We start from the raw sequence: 18425 nt of genomic DNA on the forward strand, positions 1-18425 counted from the left end.
AGACGGCTGTGTATCCCTGGAACACCAACGAAGAACACTTAACTGAATTGCCTCATCTTCGCTCATGTAACTCAAGACTAACTAACTTAGCATTCCTGTTTATTCAACCTCTCTGTTATGAATATTTTTCCAGAGGAAAAAGGAAGCTAAAATACTTCACGTTAAATTATTTATCATTGACACAGAAATGTCGTACCTAAGCAGACAAAGGCACAAAGCATCTGAGCCTCAAGGACTTGAAGGAATGGCCCCAAATCCATTATGCCTATTCCCCAATCGAGTAGCAATCAAAGGTGAGAATCTTAACAGAGGCTCCCGTCATGATCCCCATAAAGCACCCTTTACCCCACTATTCACAATGAGAGGTTTTCTTCTAAAGACCTAATAAGTGTATAAATAAAGTTGATCACTTCCCCTGTCAAAGAGAACATGGAGGGTTTGGACTGACATGGATGCAAGGAGGGGTGGATAAACAAGATAAAAATGAGTCGAGTGCCTCTCAATCCTCATCCAAGCTTTGACCCAATGGCTTCTCCTGACGCAGAGGTACACAAGTGCAACTTGGCAGCTCATTGGTAAAATGTGGAAACAAGGCTAAAGCGCTGCAGGGGACAGGGGGTGGGGTTGGGGGGGTGAGGTTATCCCCCCACCCCACCCCCACCCAAGTGACCTTCTCCTACATTTCCACACAAAGGACCTGGCTCCTCTTTTTTGGATTCTTTTAATTAACACTTGCATTGAAGCTCTAAGCATTCAGAGGCTGATACAGGGAAAGAATTCTCTCTTTCTCTTTCCTTCCTTTCCCTACCATTGATCTTTCCTTTCTTCTCTTCCATTTTACTCCCTTTGTTTTTTTGTGTTTTTTTTTTTTTTCTCTTCAAGTGAAGGCAGTGTTTGGACTAGATGTCTGGCTTTAAACGTGAGATAATTACTCCTGACAGCTGCATTGACTGCAACCACGGTAGTACCTTACACCATTTTATCTTTGATGGGGCAAGAAAGAACAGCAGCAGAGGTGGATGAGAGTAAGAGGAAAGGGAGAAAATAGTGGCAGTAAGACAATTTATAGGGCAAAGGAAGGCAATATACAGAACAAAGGCCACACCCTTAAAACTTGTTGGTTTCATCTCTTAAAATCAAGAGTCACGTTGAAGATACTGTAAGTTTCTCAGTTCACCTTGCAATTGCATGTACAAGGAGAAATAAATAAAATGAATGAATTAGTGGGATGCTTGAAAGTGGCTGTTCACATCTCTTCCATAGTAGGAGAGGCCATAAAACACAATCAAGTCCATGCAAGGAAAGAACTAAAATGACAACTATTTAACCATGAAATCTAAGTTGTGTGTAAATCATATAATAGAGGTGATTAAAAAAATGTGACAGCAAAACTTCCTGTTGAATGTCACCAGTCCCACAGGGGAGCGTCTTATGAGTTCAGTTGCTGTGGAAACCGCCCTCAAAAACCAGGGGATTCCATTAATACCAGCTGGGAAATAGAGGAAGGTGCTGGCCTACAATGCAAGTCACCTCTGAGGCTCTGCAGTATTAATACATTTGCAAGCACCATGAAACACTGGATAAATGTCAGCAATTATTGGATAGAAGGAAGAGTGGGAGGTGGAGGGGGTTGAAGAGATGCAGAGACGTAATAAGGATGTCCCACTGGCTGTCAATCACTCCAAAAGGAGCGGAGGAAAAACTGCCACTCAAAACAGCTCAGATGAGATGAGGCCTGTCTGAAAACTCTCCATGCTGCGATGTTTGTAGAAAGAGATAAGCAAATAAAGAGCAAAGGTCTCAATCAAAATATTTGAAATCGCACAAGTCATTGGTGCTCAGTTGCCTTCTGATGATAAATTTTTACAATTTAAATATCTTCATCTACAACCCAGTCAAGAACTTTTTTTGTTAAACTGACCTGTGTAATGAAGAATTTGAAGGAAAGTACACCATATCGTTCAAAAAATACACTTAATCACATTCAATTTCGACAAAAATAGCACAAAAGCAAAGTTCAACAACTTTCTATTAATGTAGAACTTTGTAAATACCATCAAGATTTGTTTATTCAGTAAACACAATGACAAAAGAAAACCTAAATCATAACACTAAAGAAAAGACTGATGGTGGGCTTCCCTTCATCATCCTATGCCAGGCTACTCAGGCATATTATGCAAATTGTTATCTAATGATTTTATGGGTAAAACCATAAAGGTTCAGAAATGTTTCTAACAAGAAAAATGTTTCTAAAAAGTTTGTGATTCCAATTAGTGGAATTCTGTAAATGAGCATTACTTGATGTTGCAGCTACTTCAACTACAGTTTATAGCACTTCCTTTTACATTCAACCTTCTTGGACTAACAGCACATTCAATGACACAGTGCACTGAATAAAATGATCTATTGTTCAGTGCTACATGAACGTTATCCATCCTTATCCAGTTTCAACTCTAAGTCCTTGAATAATTCAGGGAACAATAAACAATGAAACACGTTGAGTGGACAGTATCCGGAAAAGTGACGCAACACTTTACTATTAGTTTCACTGAAAGATGAGATTTTCATTCCAACTAAGTAATTTTGTAAAACCCAACAACACAAAAACAAACAATGTCACTATTCACATATTTAAGTCTATTGAAACAGATACTCTGGAAAAGCTGACTGGATGACAGCATAAATGTGTCTTGAGCCAGTAAAAAGACGTAATAAACTTACGTTTTAGCTGTAAAGGGCAGCAATCAACCTTTTACTAACTTATTCACTGTGTAGCACCTGTGCTACAGACAACACTGGTATTGAGATTGTTAGTGTTCATTCGGATAACTAGTACAAATATGGAAATTAAAATTTTCTTTGAAGAACACACATTTTCTACAAAATTAATTAAAGCCATTTCAGTTGTTACTGGTGGCTGCTAGGTGTAAACATTAACTTCATGAAATATAGTCAAATAGTTCAAATATACAGAAATATATGATCTTAAAATTATAGGAAAAAAAAGGCTAACAATACTGCAAAGTGCTCACTGGCTATTTGTCAATGTAGTATCTTAAAAATGCAGTGTAGCAGCATTCAAAGGAACAATTCTTAAATACTCAGTTGTACAGTGGTATGAGAAAGTTTGGGCGCCACTGATAATTTTCCAGATGTTCCATTATAAATCACTGGTTATTCAGATCAACAATTTCATTATAATATATCATATAGCAGACAGAGTAATATTTGAGAAGTGATATGAAGTTAATAGGATTTACAGAAACTGAAATAATTCTTTAAACAAAAGTAGGCCAGCGCGTAAATTTGGGAACCCTTGTTGTTTATGATTTGAATACTTTTGGCACTAATTATCGGTACACAAAATTTGTTTCGTAAGCTCATTGACCCTAGTGAGGAAATGGAAGAACCCAGGCACAGTTCTAGTTAGGGCCTGATGTGGCAAGCCAAGAAAAATGCCAGATAAGTGGAGATGACGGATGGTGGGAACAGTCCAAGTCATCTCACATATCAGCTCTAATGACCTACAACATCATCTTGCTGCAGATGGTCACTGTGTATCGTTTAACTATTCAACACACTTTACACAAGATGCTGTATGGGAGAGTAACGCAGCGGAAGCCTTTTCTATGCACATGCCACAAACAGAGTCGCTTGAGGTATGCTAAAGCACATTTGGAGAAGCTAGCTTCATTTTGGAATGAAGTGCTCTGGTCTGATGAAACTAAAACTGAGTTATTTGGACATAACAAAGGGTGGTAAGCATGGCAGACGAAGAAAACAGTGTTCTAAAACAAACACATGCTACCCACAGTAAAATTTGGTGGTGGTTCCATCATGCTGAGGGAATGTGTGTCCAATGCAGGTACTGACAATCTTGTTAAAGTTGAAGGTCGCATGGATTCCTGTCCGTATCAGCAGATTCTTTCAAACAATGTTTAAGAATCATAGTTGAAGTTACGCTGGGGCTGGATACGCAACAGGATGGCGACCCAAAACGCTGTTCAAATTCTACTAAGGCATTCATGTAGAGGAACAAGTATAATGTTCATCTCACCCCCTGACCTGAATATTGTCAAAAATTTTGGTGTGATTTAAAGTGGGCTGACCATACTGGCAACCATCAAACCAACTGAACTGGAAAGGTGTTGTGAAGACAAATGGTCGAAAATAACCAACCAAAATCCAGACCCTCATTGGAAGCTACAGAAAGCATTTAGTGGCTGTTATTTCTGCAAAAACAGGCTCTAATTAATACTGATTTTCGTGTTGTGTTGGGTATACAAATTTAGGCACCTGCCTACTTATGTTCAAATAATTATTGCAGTTTTTGTAAATCCTATAAACTCCATTTCACTTCTCAAACACCACTGTGTTCATCTGCTATATGATATATTTAAATGAAACTATTGATCCAAACTACCAGTGATTTACAAAAGAAAATCCAGAAAATTATCAGGGGTGCCCAAACTTTTTCATACCACTGTAAATACAGGATACCTTGAGACAGGTAGAACTGCAAATGTGCACGCACAACACACATAAATGTAAATGCCAGCTGGCAATCAGTTAATATCACACACTTAAAGCAAAAGTAGAGTTAAGTAGTAATCAATTTGACTGCACATGGGCTAGTGTGCAGAGATAAAAGTAATCTGTGGCCTCTGGCTGCTGCATTTATTTGGCCAAAACCCCCGGGAGATGAAACTGGACTGATGTGGTAGACACTAAAACTGCTTTCCTTCTTGACAGTTAGGCCCACCAAGCCCTGGGCTTTCTCTGTTAATACCTTGAGACATTTCAATAAGAGGGCAGCAGCTAGAGTAGAGGCCATTATTGCACTTCTGTCTCTGTGCTTTTTAATATCAGCCAGGAAAAACAGATGGTGCAGATGTTTACTACCTTGGTGCCAAGTAGACCTATGATGCTGCAATCAGGTGTGATCCATTTATGATCCTTGGCCATCATAACCACAGCAACCTAAAAGGTACCTGAGCTGCGAAAGCTGACCTTCAATTCAATTAAAATGTAAATAGTAATCACAAAACTACAATGTTAAAAGTATTATTTTAAAAAATACTTGCTAATCTTGAAATGCAATGAGACTAGAAGAGCTCGCTCAGTATTGACATTCATAAACTAGCATGCACTACTCATTTTAAACAATTTAAATAATTTTAAAGTCCCACATTTGCATTTTTCCACAATAAAAGTTTATAAGACATTTCTGAAATCTTAAATAAAATAATTTATAAGAACATGACCAATATATCTATCAATATGAATGCATGTATCTATCTCTATTGTAGTTTAAGAATATTTACTGATCAGATAACTGCATCAGAAATTTTCTAGAAATAAGTAACCTACATTGATAACTAAAAGGTATTTAAAAAATAAAGCAAACTATAAAAATTGAAGTGATATGATGGCAACTTTTTATCCTTGTGCTGGTCAGGAACATTAATGGTAGAGTATGTGTTTTTACTGCTGTTAATCTAAAATTGTGACCTCAACTCATAAGCAGAGGTAACAACTACAGTTCATTCATTTAGAAACATGAACATAAAGAGACAATTATAACAGTCTCTATCTATCAAAACACTGTAAATAGTTTAACCACAAAAGTGCACTAATTTTTTTTTTTTTTTTTATTTAGTTGCCATTAGGTACCAGTTCAGGCACATGGAAATATATGATAACACTTGGGAAAGAATTGAAACAAAGGTAATAACAATACTCCACACCAAACAAAAATCGCACTGATCCAAAAGGAAAACTGTCACTAGGGGTTAAGTCGAGAATGTGTGCACAAAAGCTCCTCAATGTAGCCTGATAAACCATCCCATACAATTAGCATGGGAACACATATGCTGTCAAAGATTGGATGAGACAAAAGGGGTCAGAGGTTCTTCAAGTTTCTGTATGAGGGCTGCTTCAGATCAGCTTGACTGTGGGCGGGGTGAATGGCTGGGAAGAGCGACCCTGTGACAGGAGAGGTCAGAAGGACTCAATGATGTGAGATTTAATGTCCACAAATCGAGGACATTGGATGGGAACAGTCTTTGACATCTTAATTAGCTTCAACATCGTACTGTCATTCTTCTGGCACATGAGATCGGGATAGATTATAGAGTGAGGAACAATTTCCACTGTAATTTATAAGTAGTAAAGTAATCAAAACAAATTCTGAAACATAGCCTTTAATTTGTTACTTGACCTTTAATGTTCTTTCAGAATGTTATCTCGGTGATGGCAACAAATAGCTGCCAATTTAATTTTTATTTTGTCAATTGAATGTTTTTGGCTGCATTTTGATGTGTATGTGAGTCTTACAGAGTCGTCAGACGCTGATGTAGGCCACCCTTCCCACTGTTGATGCCGGACTGGGATGTTCGTCAAGTCTGAAATGTTCCGCTTCACCTGAAAACACAAAGTTAAGATTAAATTACAGTATTAGAGCACAACAAATGAACAAAAGTCCAACCTTACAGAAAATATTGAATAAAAATCCATCCAAATTACGAATAAATTCTCATAAAAATAAATGTTATGGATTACAAAAACTGGGACAAGAATAACAAACCAACAACAAATTTGGAGTATATATGATGTCATTAATTATCGGAAGGGCTGGATCAGCCTGTCCTGGATTCAGCGGCCTTAAAAAAAGCAGGACGAGGCAGAGAATGAAGGTAATGGGTAAGTTTCACAAAGCAGGTTCAGTGGAAACCCTGGGTAAGTTAACCCTGAAATTAGGGAAACCCAGGGTTTCTGGTTTCACAAAGGGGGGTAACTTAACCCAGAGTCAGAGGAGTAACCCTAACCTGTTTCACGATGCAGGTAAAGGTAAACTGAACCTCTGCGTTTGTTACCACACTAACTGAATCTCTGCAGCTAACCTGGGCAGGAGCAGGTTTTACTCTATAAACGCAGGGATTCCTCTGACCACTCCCCCCTCCCCTTTTCAAAGCCATTCAGGCCATTTCAAAGCCACTCAAAGCCACTCAAAGATTTACAGTAGTTCGGTTTGAACATTGAAAAGACACTCAGTCTGTATTTTAGAGGAAAACATGGCATGTCTGTTTGATGAGGATCCCATTGGTGAAGGTTCCGCATTAATTCACAGAGAATTAAATATTGTATCGCGTTTTGATGTCCCGTCATATTGATACAGTTATCTTTATGATCGGTACAGGTTCACGTCTCAATCCAACCCCACATCTGAAGCCGAACAAATCAAACATGCTCTCACATCCCAGCAGGTATTGTATATAGCACTGTATCCTTTTTTTTTTTTGCAAACAGTAATTTTCTATACAATGTACAAGACGCTCAGTACGCCTCGCCTTGAAACGGCTTCTGCTCCAGTTTGTTAATTTTTCTGGAGATAAACCCGTCAGAATCATCGAGAAGGTGTCCCACAGGATTGCAGGTGAATGATGTAGAAATCTGATGGATTAATTTGAAATTATATTCGCTTGATGACATTTGCTGTGACCTCAGACTTGGATTAGTAACTTAAATTTCTTTTAGGATTTCCCAATGTAATTGGCTGCAAAGATGTTACCCACATTCCCAACAGGGCTTCCTCACGTAACAAGGCTGATGATGTGAACAGAAAGTCCTTTCACAGCGTAAATGTCCAGGTACATGTAGATTGACCAGTTTCAACATGTTAAAGACTACATCATAAACTAACCTCTGTCCAGATCATGTGTGATGCTGCAGACTACATTTTTAATGTGGTCTGGGTCAGGATGTAATAAAACTTGGAACACCTAAAAGGTGTTATAAGCAGTACAATGCCACATTGATTGATGTAAGAAATAAAGCAGTTTTGGCTAATATCAAGGAAAGCATCAAAATTACTAGATATCAGTTCTTGATTTCAGCTCTTATATAATATACAGGTATAAGCATAGGTTTGAATATTCTTCTTGTGAACTGTTTTTGTATGCTGGTTTACTCTTTTTTAAAATAAAATTAAAGTTTTAATTGGTTTCAATATTTAATAGATGTTGATATAGATGTGAGCACATTTATGTTGGTGATAAAACAACTGAACCATCAAATGTCCACTTAATATTTGCTGTGTGAACAATGTTTTTATATTTCATTCTCAGTTGCCACCATGTGCACTTCTCCCCCGTGGGATTGTAACGAAATAAAATAAGTTAACAGACCATTTAAGCCATTTTCCCATGTAATTTTATAGTGATTGCAACGGACTACAATTAATCTTATGCATTGACTCCAATGCCATCTCCCTCTTCTTTGCAGCTGCAGTGCTGTTCATCCGAAAATGTACAAAGTCTTCACATACATAGATTAATATCTGTACTATGACTGCCTTAACGCACCGTGGATCGCTTCTTGTCCATCGTCATGGTGACTTGACTCGAATTGGGGCTCCACTGATAATGGCTTATTAAGGTCGCACCTGCTAAACTGCGGGTGAACTTACCCTGGGTTGCAAAAACTAACCCTGAACAGCCTTTGTGAAACCAGAAAGCCTGGGTTTACAGGCTCAGGGTAAGTGAACCCAGAGCCACAGGTTTTACTCAGGGTTTGTTAACCCTGCTTTGTGAAATGGACCCAGTGAGTCAAAAGCAGTGGAGGATAACATTTTTTTTTAAAAAGAAGAAAAAAAAAGAAAGCCAGTGTTATCAGCATTCTTCAGATGCCACTGCTAATGCCCAGCAAAAACAGCCCCACGCTCTGAAATGAACAGTATTTCTCTTTTCCCATTCATGCGCGGGCGCTGTATCTTCATCACTTAATAACATTCAATGCTTTCAAACAGTTAGCAGCCAGGAGCGCTTGTTCAACTCAGCGCCGTATTGCACCATCCAGTGAGTTGTTGGTTTAAAGCCCTAACGCCAGCCTGATGTTCGCCAGCCAAAACTGATCAAAGCTCCGCCGGCGTCTGAGCTCTGGCGGCCGTGGTTTCTAGAGCATTTGTTCAAAAGAATCCTGTCCTTCAGGCCCGCAGGGCTGGATACTGATGCTGAGAAAACCATCAATTGTAGAGCAAAGATCCCTCCATACATGGGCCAAATCCTGTCTTTGTAAAAAGCACTAAAGAGAGATGGATCCTTGGGCATGTGCAGGACTGGACACTATAAACAAAGTCAAAGGCAATGCCATGCTATGCTAAGGAAAGTAGTGACCTAAGAAGACACTGGGAGCAGTTTGCTGGTAGTTTTCTTCTTACTACTCTAACATTACTATACTTTGCATTTGTAAATTAATTTGTATGTTTTCTAAAGTGCTAACATTTCACAAACTGCTGGCAGGTATTATCATCAAATATACTTTTCCCCTTATTCATGGTAATGGTAAATACACATATTAATCCCTCAAAGAAATCATGTTTTGCTTGTGCTGTGCCTCGCAGAACAAAGCAATTCACAGTACAAACAAGATCAGGAAAAATAAGTGACCAATAATAAATGAGTGGCACAGTCCACCCTTGTCTTTCGATCGTAAATCCCACACCTCACCGCACAGTGCCGATCCTTATGAAGGGCTGGGGTCAGAGCGGGTGGCCAGTGTTATTACAGAGTGTAATATCTATGTTTGACCAGCCAGACTACAGGGATTTGACTGACCGCCTGGCCAGACGGTGAATAGGGGGAAAAGGGAGGAAAGGAGAGGTATAAACACGAGTAATGAAGAGGCTGAAGTCAGAGGTTAAAGCAGCATCAGAGAAACAACAAACTAACGGCCATCACAGGCAGAATGAATGCGAGAGGTGGCGGAGGAAAGAGGAGACGGACAGGTAAAGGCACTTTGCAAAAGACAACCTGATTTCATCATAGAAACACACCATGCCTGCCAATCTGAACACCAGAATCTACCATCAGCCATTCAGGTTTTCTCTGTCCATATGAAAAGTCAGAAGTGTGCAGTAGTCCTCAGTTACAAAGCACTGCATGTGTTTGCCATAGCGGTCCTCATACACGGAGCAATACTGTCTAATGCTGCCCCCTGTCTGACACAACAGCCATATCACTAAAAACACCGACAAACACAAATGAAAAACATTGTACTCGATATCATTGCAAATACCAGCAAGTCCTATGACAGTTTGACCATCGAAACATAAGAAAATAGAATCAGATTAACATCATTATCAATTTGATGTCTTTTCAGGAAAAACAATATGCGATTGGCTACGATTTATTTCAGGATCTACGTCGTAACATTTGAAGTTTTGTCAACTCTGACACCAAACTGAATCAACACAGGTTCAGCTACAATGTGATTGAGTTGCAAGTATGTGTCATTACTATTTATCTCACAGCAAATATTTTAAAGTGAAACCTATGAATATGGATCCTGAATATTATCTGGTTCCAAATCAGTCTTTGGTGTAGGGCAGATCTCATGGGGATGTTGTGAATTTTATGTCCAAGCACTATAAACATTAAAAAAATAGGTTTATAAACATGTCTCTGCCACCACAATAGTAAAGAACTCCTAATGATCCAGCTCACAACCAAAATCTAATAGATGGCTCACTTGGTTCATCCTTAACTCCTCAAATCCATTCTCAGCTTGTTGAGTTACTGCTATCAGAAAGGCAAAAACAAAGCCTCCTTGGCAGAAGTAATTACCTGTTAAATCTGATTTGACCTACAGCAATTGAGCGCTGTCGGGATGTCACTACATACCATCAGACTGTATAGCTTGGTAATCAGACAGTAAAACATAATTTCCTTTGTGATAAATGATGAATGTATTTATGTATGTATGCATGTATGTATATATAGAGATAGATTGGATACATTGGATAGATGGATGGATACAGATAGATTGGATACATTGGATGGATGGATGGATGGATGCATATAGATTGGATACATTGGATGGATGGATCTATCAATAAAATTGGCAAATTTTTTAACAATGTCTACAGTGTTACTTCTTTACTTTCTTATTATTTGTGTTATATGTTCAGTGTTCACTCTTTCTATATCTCTTGTAACTTATCTCTGGTAATGCTTATGCTGTTGCAATTATTGAAATTTCTGCAATGTGAGACTAATTAAGGAACATCCGTCCGTCCATCCATTCATCCATCTAAAATGTGAGCAGAACAGGACTTCACAGTGTCTTTATGGAGATGCAGGAGTTTACGATCCAGTAACAACAATTAGTGGTGGATGTGGTGCTGTGCTGCTGGACACTGCAGAAAAACTGATGATCCAATCATTGCAAATACCAATTGCCTTTAATCCCTGTCTGGATGCAAATCAGAGAGAGCCAGTTTGATCCATCCTTTTCCTGACTGCATTTTGTTCCGACATGTCTCCCAGCTGCAAAGTGGGGATGGGGCCCAGGCCCAGCTCCGTGGGGCGGTAGAGGAGGGAAATCCCCAGGACAACTGGTCTGGTCACGGACACCCCAAAACCAGCGAGCCATCCCTATTCTCCCCTCCACGTCCCTGGCAAACATTTGCTCTCCAGCTTAGCTTAGGAGCTAGCCAAAAACTCACCCCCATACTCTTGTCTAGTCATGCCAATCAGTCTACATCGCCCTGTGCTCTGGAGATGGAGAAGAAAAAGGATAGAAGGGATACGCTGGGAGAGAGATGGAAAATGAAGGAATAAAAAGGGAGGAGCAAATGCTGTTCCCTGCGAGCCACAAGGCAAAGCCAGAGCCTTTGGCAAAGACAAACAAGAAGACAGGACTCTATCCCTATTGATATGCACAAGCAGGGACCATTGTCGAGTCTTCAGCTAAGACAAAGAGGAGAGGGGGGAGAAAGGTGCTCTGCAGAGGAGTCCATATGTGTACTCCGACTGGACACAGTAAGAGCAGAAAGGGGAGTCACACTGCCTGAATATGATGTTACATGTTTGTTGCATTCGGAGCTCTTCTTAAAATAACAGTAATACAGATTTTTATTTTCTTAAAGAACAATAAAACCCTGACTCCCTGTCTTAATTATAACCACTACAATTAGCTCTGAGACAACTTTGTGTTGATCCCTCAACTTTGTGTTGAGGGATCATATTATTTCTTGACACATTACAATTAAAAAAAAGGAAAGGCAGCTGTGTTCTAACTAAAGTGTAAATATATTAACACTGTGGTCAACAGGGGGAGAAATAGAGTGTAGATCTAACCAGGTTAAAGTTCTGGGCCTCATTTTCACTCCAGGGGGGCCTTGAGGCAACCAAGAAAAGAAAGCATAAGGAAAAGACCACGACATGGAGGCCTGTTTAAGACCACATTGTCCCTTCCCTGTCCCCTATGGGCTCTAACAGCACCCCCACCAAGCCAACAGTCCTTTGCCTCCTTTCTGTGTACATGGTTCCCTCCTCCCACACCACGGGGACTCCTCCCCAGTGTTTGTAATCCCAGCAGAAACACTTAAGGTTCACAGTGGGCGCTCATCAAAACCATCTGCCTGTGAAGAGGGTGAGAGAGAAAAAGAGAGGAGGAAGAGAGGCACTCTGCCTCCCCTAGTTCTGACGATAGTTGTCCTAATCTGTTCAATTAGCACCATTACAAACCCTGCTAGTAGCCTGATTATTATTAGTGTTATCTTCACCCACACTCTGATATCAGCGCTCAGCTGCAGTGAGCAGAAAACTTCTGTGAAATACCTTCCGCTGGTGCGCAGCAGGAAGTTATTAGCTGGATGTAAAACTCACGTATTCTCAAACAAAAAAGAACTCATAGACAATATTCTTAATCCCATAAATGTAGTCCAAATAATAACTTCATTAACCCTGCAGATGAGGTAAGATCAATAATGGGCATTCTCATCTTACCTGATCAGTCAGAGCTTATATCCCCTCCCCTGTGACAGCCGCCTATCAACAATGAATAACAAATGACAGCTCCTCAGGTCTCTCTCTTTACATGGGGCGAGAAAGCAGGACAGTACTGGGTACCGGTGAGTGAGTGAGTGAGTGTGTATGTGTATGTGTGTGTGTGTGTGTGTGTGTGTGTAATGGGGGAGTGCTAATCTGAATTCAGGTGGGGCCAAACATTGATACAGGCATATAGTACACACTTACTCATCGACATGGACTAGAAACCACACACATATATTTTCATTATCTTGAAGCTTTAATCCATTTGTAGACAACAAGGTAATGGCCAATGGATGGAAGCAGTGCACTCCCATCACACTAGGTCTAATATGAGCCGGGATAAATATTTCATGAGTTGCCAAATCTACTCTTCAGTTTCGGTTGAAGACAATGAATAGAATCGGTCTCTTTCGATTGCCCCTGTATGCCCAGATCAAACATTGTTCAGCGTTTAAACCACCTTCTAGACTACTGAGAGAGGGGAGGAAGACACAGCGCAGAGGGAGCGGAAGAAAATCGGGATTATACCAGCTGTTAGAGTAATTATGTGCCCAAAAATGTGATCATTTGTAATGAATAATGAATAAACGGTAGCAACAGACTAGCCGTGTTTTGCCAATTGAATCAAATCTGTTTTATGGGATAGAAAGAAATTGGGTACGATAATATTATGTACGTGGGAGTCTGTGAAGAGTTACTGGGCGCTCGTCTGTATGTCTGGGTTCACATCCAATGACTTTCTGATGTCCTGGATGGTCTGTCTGCATAGTCGTGCATGCATGCGTCTGTAAGTTGGTGTCATACCTCCTGTATGGTTCTGGAGCCGGGAAAGTTGAGATTGTAGTCCCTCTGTGCCTCACGGTGGCTGATGACCAACAGGAAGTTCTGATTTAATGACTCTTGGAGAGTACTAGATGAGAAGGGGAAGAATTAAAAACAGTAAGAACAGGAAATAAAGGAAATAGACAATATAAAAAATAGCAATAGAAGTGGACAGGGATTGCTGAAAATAGAGTAAGTGCTCAAGAGGAAAAAAAAACACAAGGAACAGAAAAAACAAAGATTATCATTAAGAGTAACTCAGTCAAGTCAAAGGCAAGTTAAAACTTGTCAACTAGTGGTGGCCTACTGGCCCACAGGGAGGTGGGTGCCTCCTCCTGAGGCCAGTTGCCCAATTCACTGGTTGTGTTTTAACAAGCCTGGCCAGAGCTGTGCTCAGCACAGCGGGCTACAACAGATACAACCACCTGCACAGTAACAGCATGGAGCCCATCAAGCTGTCTTATTGCTAACAAACCTGGCAGCTATTATGATTTGAAACCTGGAGAGCTTTAAGCCTTCAGTAGCTTTCACATGCAACCAACCAACATAATCACTCAAAACAACCAGGTACTGATTTTTCTGACTTATTTGCTTTCAGTGTGGACAATGCTGTGTTGTATTAGCATGGTAAAAACTACTACTCTTAAATCAAAAAACAAATGAAGTTGAATAAAAAATTATATGTAGTCATGCATCTCTACATACAATCTCTTGAGCAGATGCTACTGGATTACTATACGACTACTTCACTGTCTCTATACACTGTTCATCCTGAATTAAACTATAAGTAAGCTGTACCAAAGACCGAAAACTGATATTATTGTTGAGTGTGAAAGTGTAGTGCTCGTGACCTATGAAACAATCGTAACCTTCATTAGGGTAAAACGGTTAGAAATAAATGGTGTTTAAAAAATGAAAAGATGCTGTGATGGATCCAAACACAGACAACTTTGTGTGTCTAATACAGAGAGGAGGTGGGGGAATCAACTTTTGGAAGCTTCATTTACAATAAGCTGTGAGGTTAAGTAGCGTTTTGAGCAAACGCTGGGTCTGTGAGGCTGAATATCAATGGGAGGCTTAAGGGCCGAAGCAGACACTTAATCAGGGCTCAGAACCCGAGGAGAGGAAGAAGAGTTGAGAAAAGGAGAGGGTTGGGGGAATTAATATGTAGCACACGCATTAATTATGCAATCACACCCTTAATCTGCGCAGATCTGGACGAGCTTATGTTAACAGAAGCTCAAATTTACTGTAATGACAGCATATTTACATTTACTAAAACTACGAAATCAATATGTAAATGTAATGTTTGTTGTAGCTAACTGGAGAAGATTGGAAATGTGCAGAGTGGGACGGATGGATGCATACGTAATAGGGCTGTGCAGAAGGACTAGAGAGATGTGTTTTCATGTGTGAGAGAAATAAAGATTGGGTGAGGTTGTGCAAAAGAGAGAGAAGAGATATGAAAAGAGGTAGGGACATATAAATATGAATCTAGCTAATATCATGATTATGTTTGGACACAGTCCCGAGCTAGAGCTGGCAGGCAGCTAGGCTCCTAAATAGACAGAGATAGGGGGTAAACTGAGTGGAAACGTTACTCTGTCCTTCCAGGCAAAGACAGAACATCATATCAGTCGTTTATGGCAGACTGACAAGCCATTTGGTGAGATTGGGGGCCGAGTTCTGTTCAAGATTTAATTTGAAAAATCAGATCCCTCACTGTGCTTTGTAATACAAATATAGCTACTCAAAATAAAAAATATAACCAGAAGGGAAAATACTCATTCATAATGACTAATTTCCATGTCATTTCCCATCTGTTTGAGAAGGCTGGCGGTTCTTATATAAACAAAACAGCCATGTTTCAAGTCTAATATCCTTTTAGCTCCACCACTTCACCGCTGACGTTTTCCAAGCAGCTGTCTTCTCATAGTAACGGCTCTTTAGGAGTGAGGTGTTGAAATGTGGATATCTCAGTATTTGCTGCTCTTCAAGGGTCTCTTTCACACTCAACACACATTCATTTGTGACATACAGGTCATCCTGCAACATCTCCTGACATGGCATAAGGGTACCAGGAGGAAAATGTCATTTGCTTTATGGACAGAGAAAACAGAGCATTTTGCGGGGGAGAGGAGAAGGCTAAACAGATTGGTTTCACTCTGAGGTAAGCCCATCTCCCTTAAGCTGTGAGTCCCTGCAGCGCAGAGCAGACTCTAGACCTTATTAAACGAGCACTGCCAGGCACACACATGAACACATTGTGACATGTGCCTACAAACACAAATACCTACACACACACTAAATAACCATGTGTGTGTTTCAGCTGTTAAAAGACCAAATTAACAGATTCGGAGAGTACATGTCAACTGCCCATGTTGCACTTAATATATAAAGAGGAGGTCATGAAGTACATACTGTACAAGGTCTTCTTACCTCCTCCACATTTTGCATCCGCAACACAGCAGAAAAATACGAAACCACTCAGACTCTGACCTGTTCTGCTCTGCCATCTTGTCCCAAAGTTAATCGGCATCCTAACTACTACACATCCAGTGAGGTCGGCTGTAGTTAACTAGCTAGCCAGCTAGCTAGCTACAGTATCTTCCTAAAGAAACTGAATCTGCTACTGGATGACTGGCAGAGAGAGAGCGATGCAGGGAGCCACAATAAAAATACACAAAACGTAATGAATCATTTTTGCAATTTTGTGAATTTCTTTTGAGGGTTCAAATTAAAATAACCTTTCCTTGGCAAACATGCTTCTGAGAGCTGGGCAGAAAATCAACAGAGGAAGGAAACAGGCTCCAATGAAATATTCATCAGGTCTTCATCAATTATGCAAGAGATTAGCTCCTCCTCAACACCCTCTTGTATTCACAGGTAGTCATCAACATGGCCACAGAGAAAAACCTTATTCGAGCAGGCTTTAACACTGCAGTACTAACTGCACAGAACATCCCTAACTAAATTACCACCTGAGATGAATTTGTACTCAAAGTAAAATCTCCCAAAGCCTCAAGATTTATTTCTAATCAAACATGACAAGAGTTTATTCAGTGCTATCATTATGACAGCGCAGCTCTATTTAATCAGTTGGTTTGGTTTAGGTGTGTCCTGCATGAGCCAAGCTGTAATTGCCACGGATATTATCATGTATGACACATTTGCATTTTTAATCAGCATCAAATTCGTCCACAGCTCTCAGTCACTCCTTACACATATCTTTGATATGCTCAATAACAAATACCTCATCCAGAATATGTAGCAGAATTGCACTGATTGGCTAAGGTAGGTAAGTCACACATTACCTGTAGTGAACAGGTGTGAGTAGATATCTGTGAGTTACAGTCATGTATTACTATCTCATAAAGTGTAAATTAGGACCAGGAGTGAACAATGCCCTAAATGCTAAAATCCTAAAAAGCAAAACAAATGTGACACAAAGTTAAGTTATTTCTGCTTTTCAAATCAGTACGATGTAATCAGTGGAATAAGACAATCTGGCTGACTTGGATTGAGGTTGTTTGTTTTTTTTAGGTCTTCTGATGCCTCAAGAGATGTTGCTGAAAAGTTGTAAAAACAATAGTGAACATTCAGACTTTGCCCTGTTCTGCTCTGCCATCTTGTCCCATCCAAACTACTACATATTAAGTGAGGTCTTCTGTAGTTGTACTCAAAGTAAAATCTCCCAGCAGACTCAGCTCAGTTTTAAGTGAGCTAATCATTATATTACCTATATGTTCACTATTGTTTGGATTTTTTTAATTAAGTGATTAATCATCATTTACTTATCTCTAGTTAGTCATCTTCCACTGGCCGGTGTGGAGTACAGATATTTAAAGTGTTCTTGGGTCACTAACATTTTAACAGCTGCAAGGAAACATCTTATTATTGAGTCGAAAGTATTATTATGAGTCGAAAAAGTCAACAAAAACACAAGCAGTCTCACATCGTCAACAAATCAATAGCCTGTGATAGTATCTTCGGTTAGAACTGAAGAAACCTGTTGGATGAGAGGAGAAACCTCTGCAAGTCCAGTTGATTCGGATTCAAACTTCAAGAATTATCACCTGATGAACACAATGGCCCAGTTTAAAAACTATGAACCTTTTTGCTTGTGCTTTGAAGATATAGAAAAATATCTTCAAAGACATTATTCTTTGAATAATGTCTTTGAAGATATTATTCAAGTACTGTTATTCCAAACAGTACTGGATTTAATTTCATAACAAGCATCAAATAATGAGGATCCCAATTCATCGCAGCGTTTCAATGAAGAAAAATAATCAGAACCCATGATAATTACAATTCTTGTTAATTGCATATCTGAATAAGTATCATTTTCAAAAAAATTAAAATAATTCATAAATAAATTGCTTTAAATTCTGAAAATATCAAATAATATCCCCGAGTACATGGCAGATGTGCACATTAAGCTCTGTGGAAAAACACAGAGCAGTCATCCAAAATTCAACTTAGCTGTCATTGACATTTATGACTAATGATCAAGTCAACAATCACAATATTGTTTTCCACAATTGTGAAGAAATATTTAGCGGTCCGAGATCAGATGAATTCCCTTCATCAGGACACATCAGAATCACAAGTGGGTGGTGATAAAACTGTGCATTTCACCACCTGCAAACACGAGGTTAATGCCATTCGTGTCACTGAGCTCTGTCTAATGCAACAAACTGGACACAAATTACACGTATGGTGGATTTATAGCATTTCATCAGTTTATTTTTAATACAAACCAACAGC

General features: G+C 39.5%; 1 protein-coding gene across 1 annotated transcript in view; it reads right to left on the reverse strand.

Moving 5' to 3' along the window:
- Nucleotides 1-18425, reverse strand: part of faf1 (Fas (TNFRSF6) associated factor 1) — a 59378-nt gene that overhangs the window by 28154 nt on the left and 12799 nt on the right. The window contains exons 7-8 of the mRNA XM_068319287.1: nt 13638-13743; nt 6337-6423 (exon numbers count right to left, since the gene is read on the reverse strand). Of these exons, the coding sequence (XP_068175388.1) occupies nt 6337-6423; nt 13638-13743 (193 nt within the window). The remainder of the gene's footprint in view (nt 1-6336; nt 6424-13637; nt 13744-18425) is intronic.

This window comes from Antennarius striatus, chromosome 7 (genome assembly GCF_040054535.1).
Source record: "Antennarius striatus isolate MH-2024 chromosome 7, ASM4005453v1, whole genome shotgun sequence".
NCBI classification, from domain to species: domain Eukaryota; kingdom Metazoa; phylum Chordata; class Actinopteri; order Lophiiformes; family Antennariidae; genus Antennarius; species Antennarius striatus.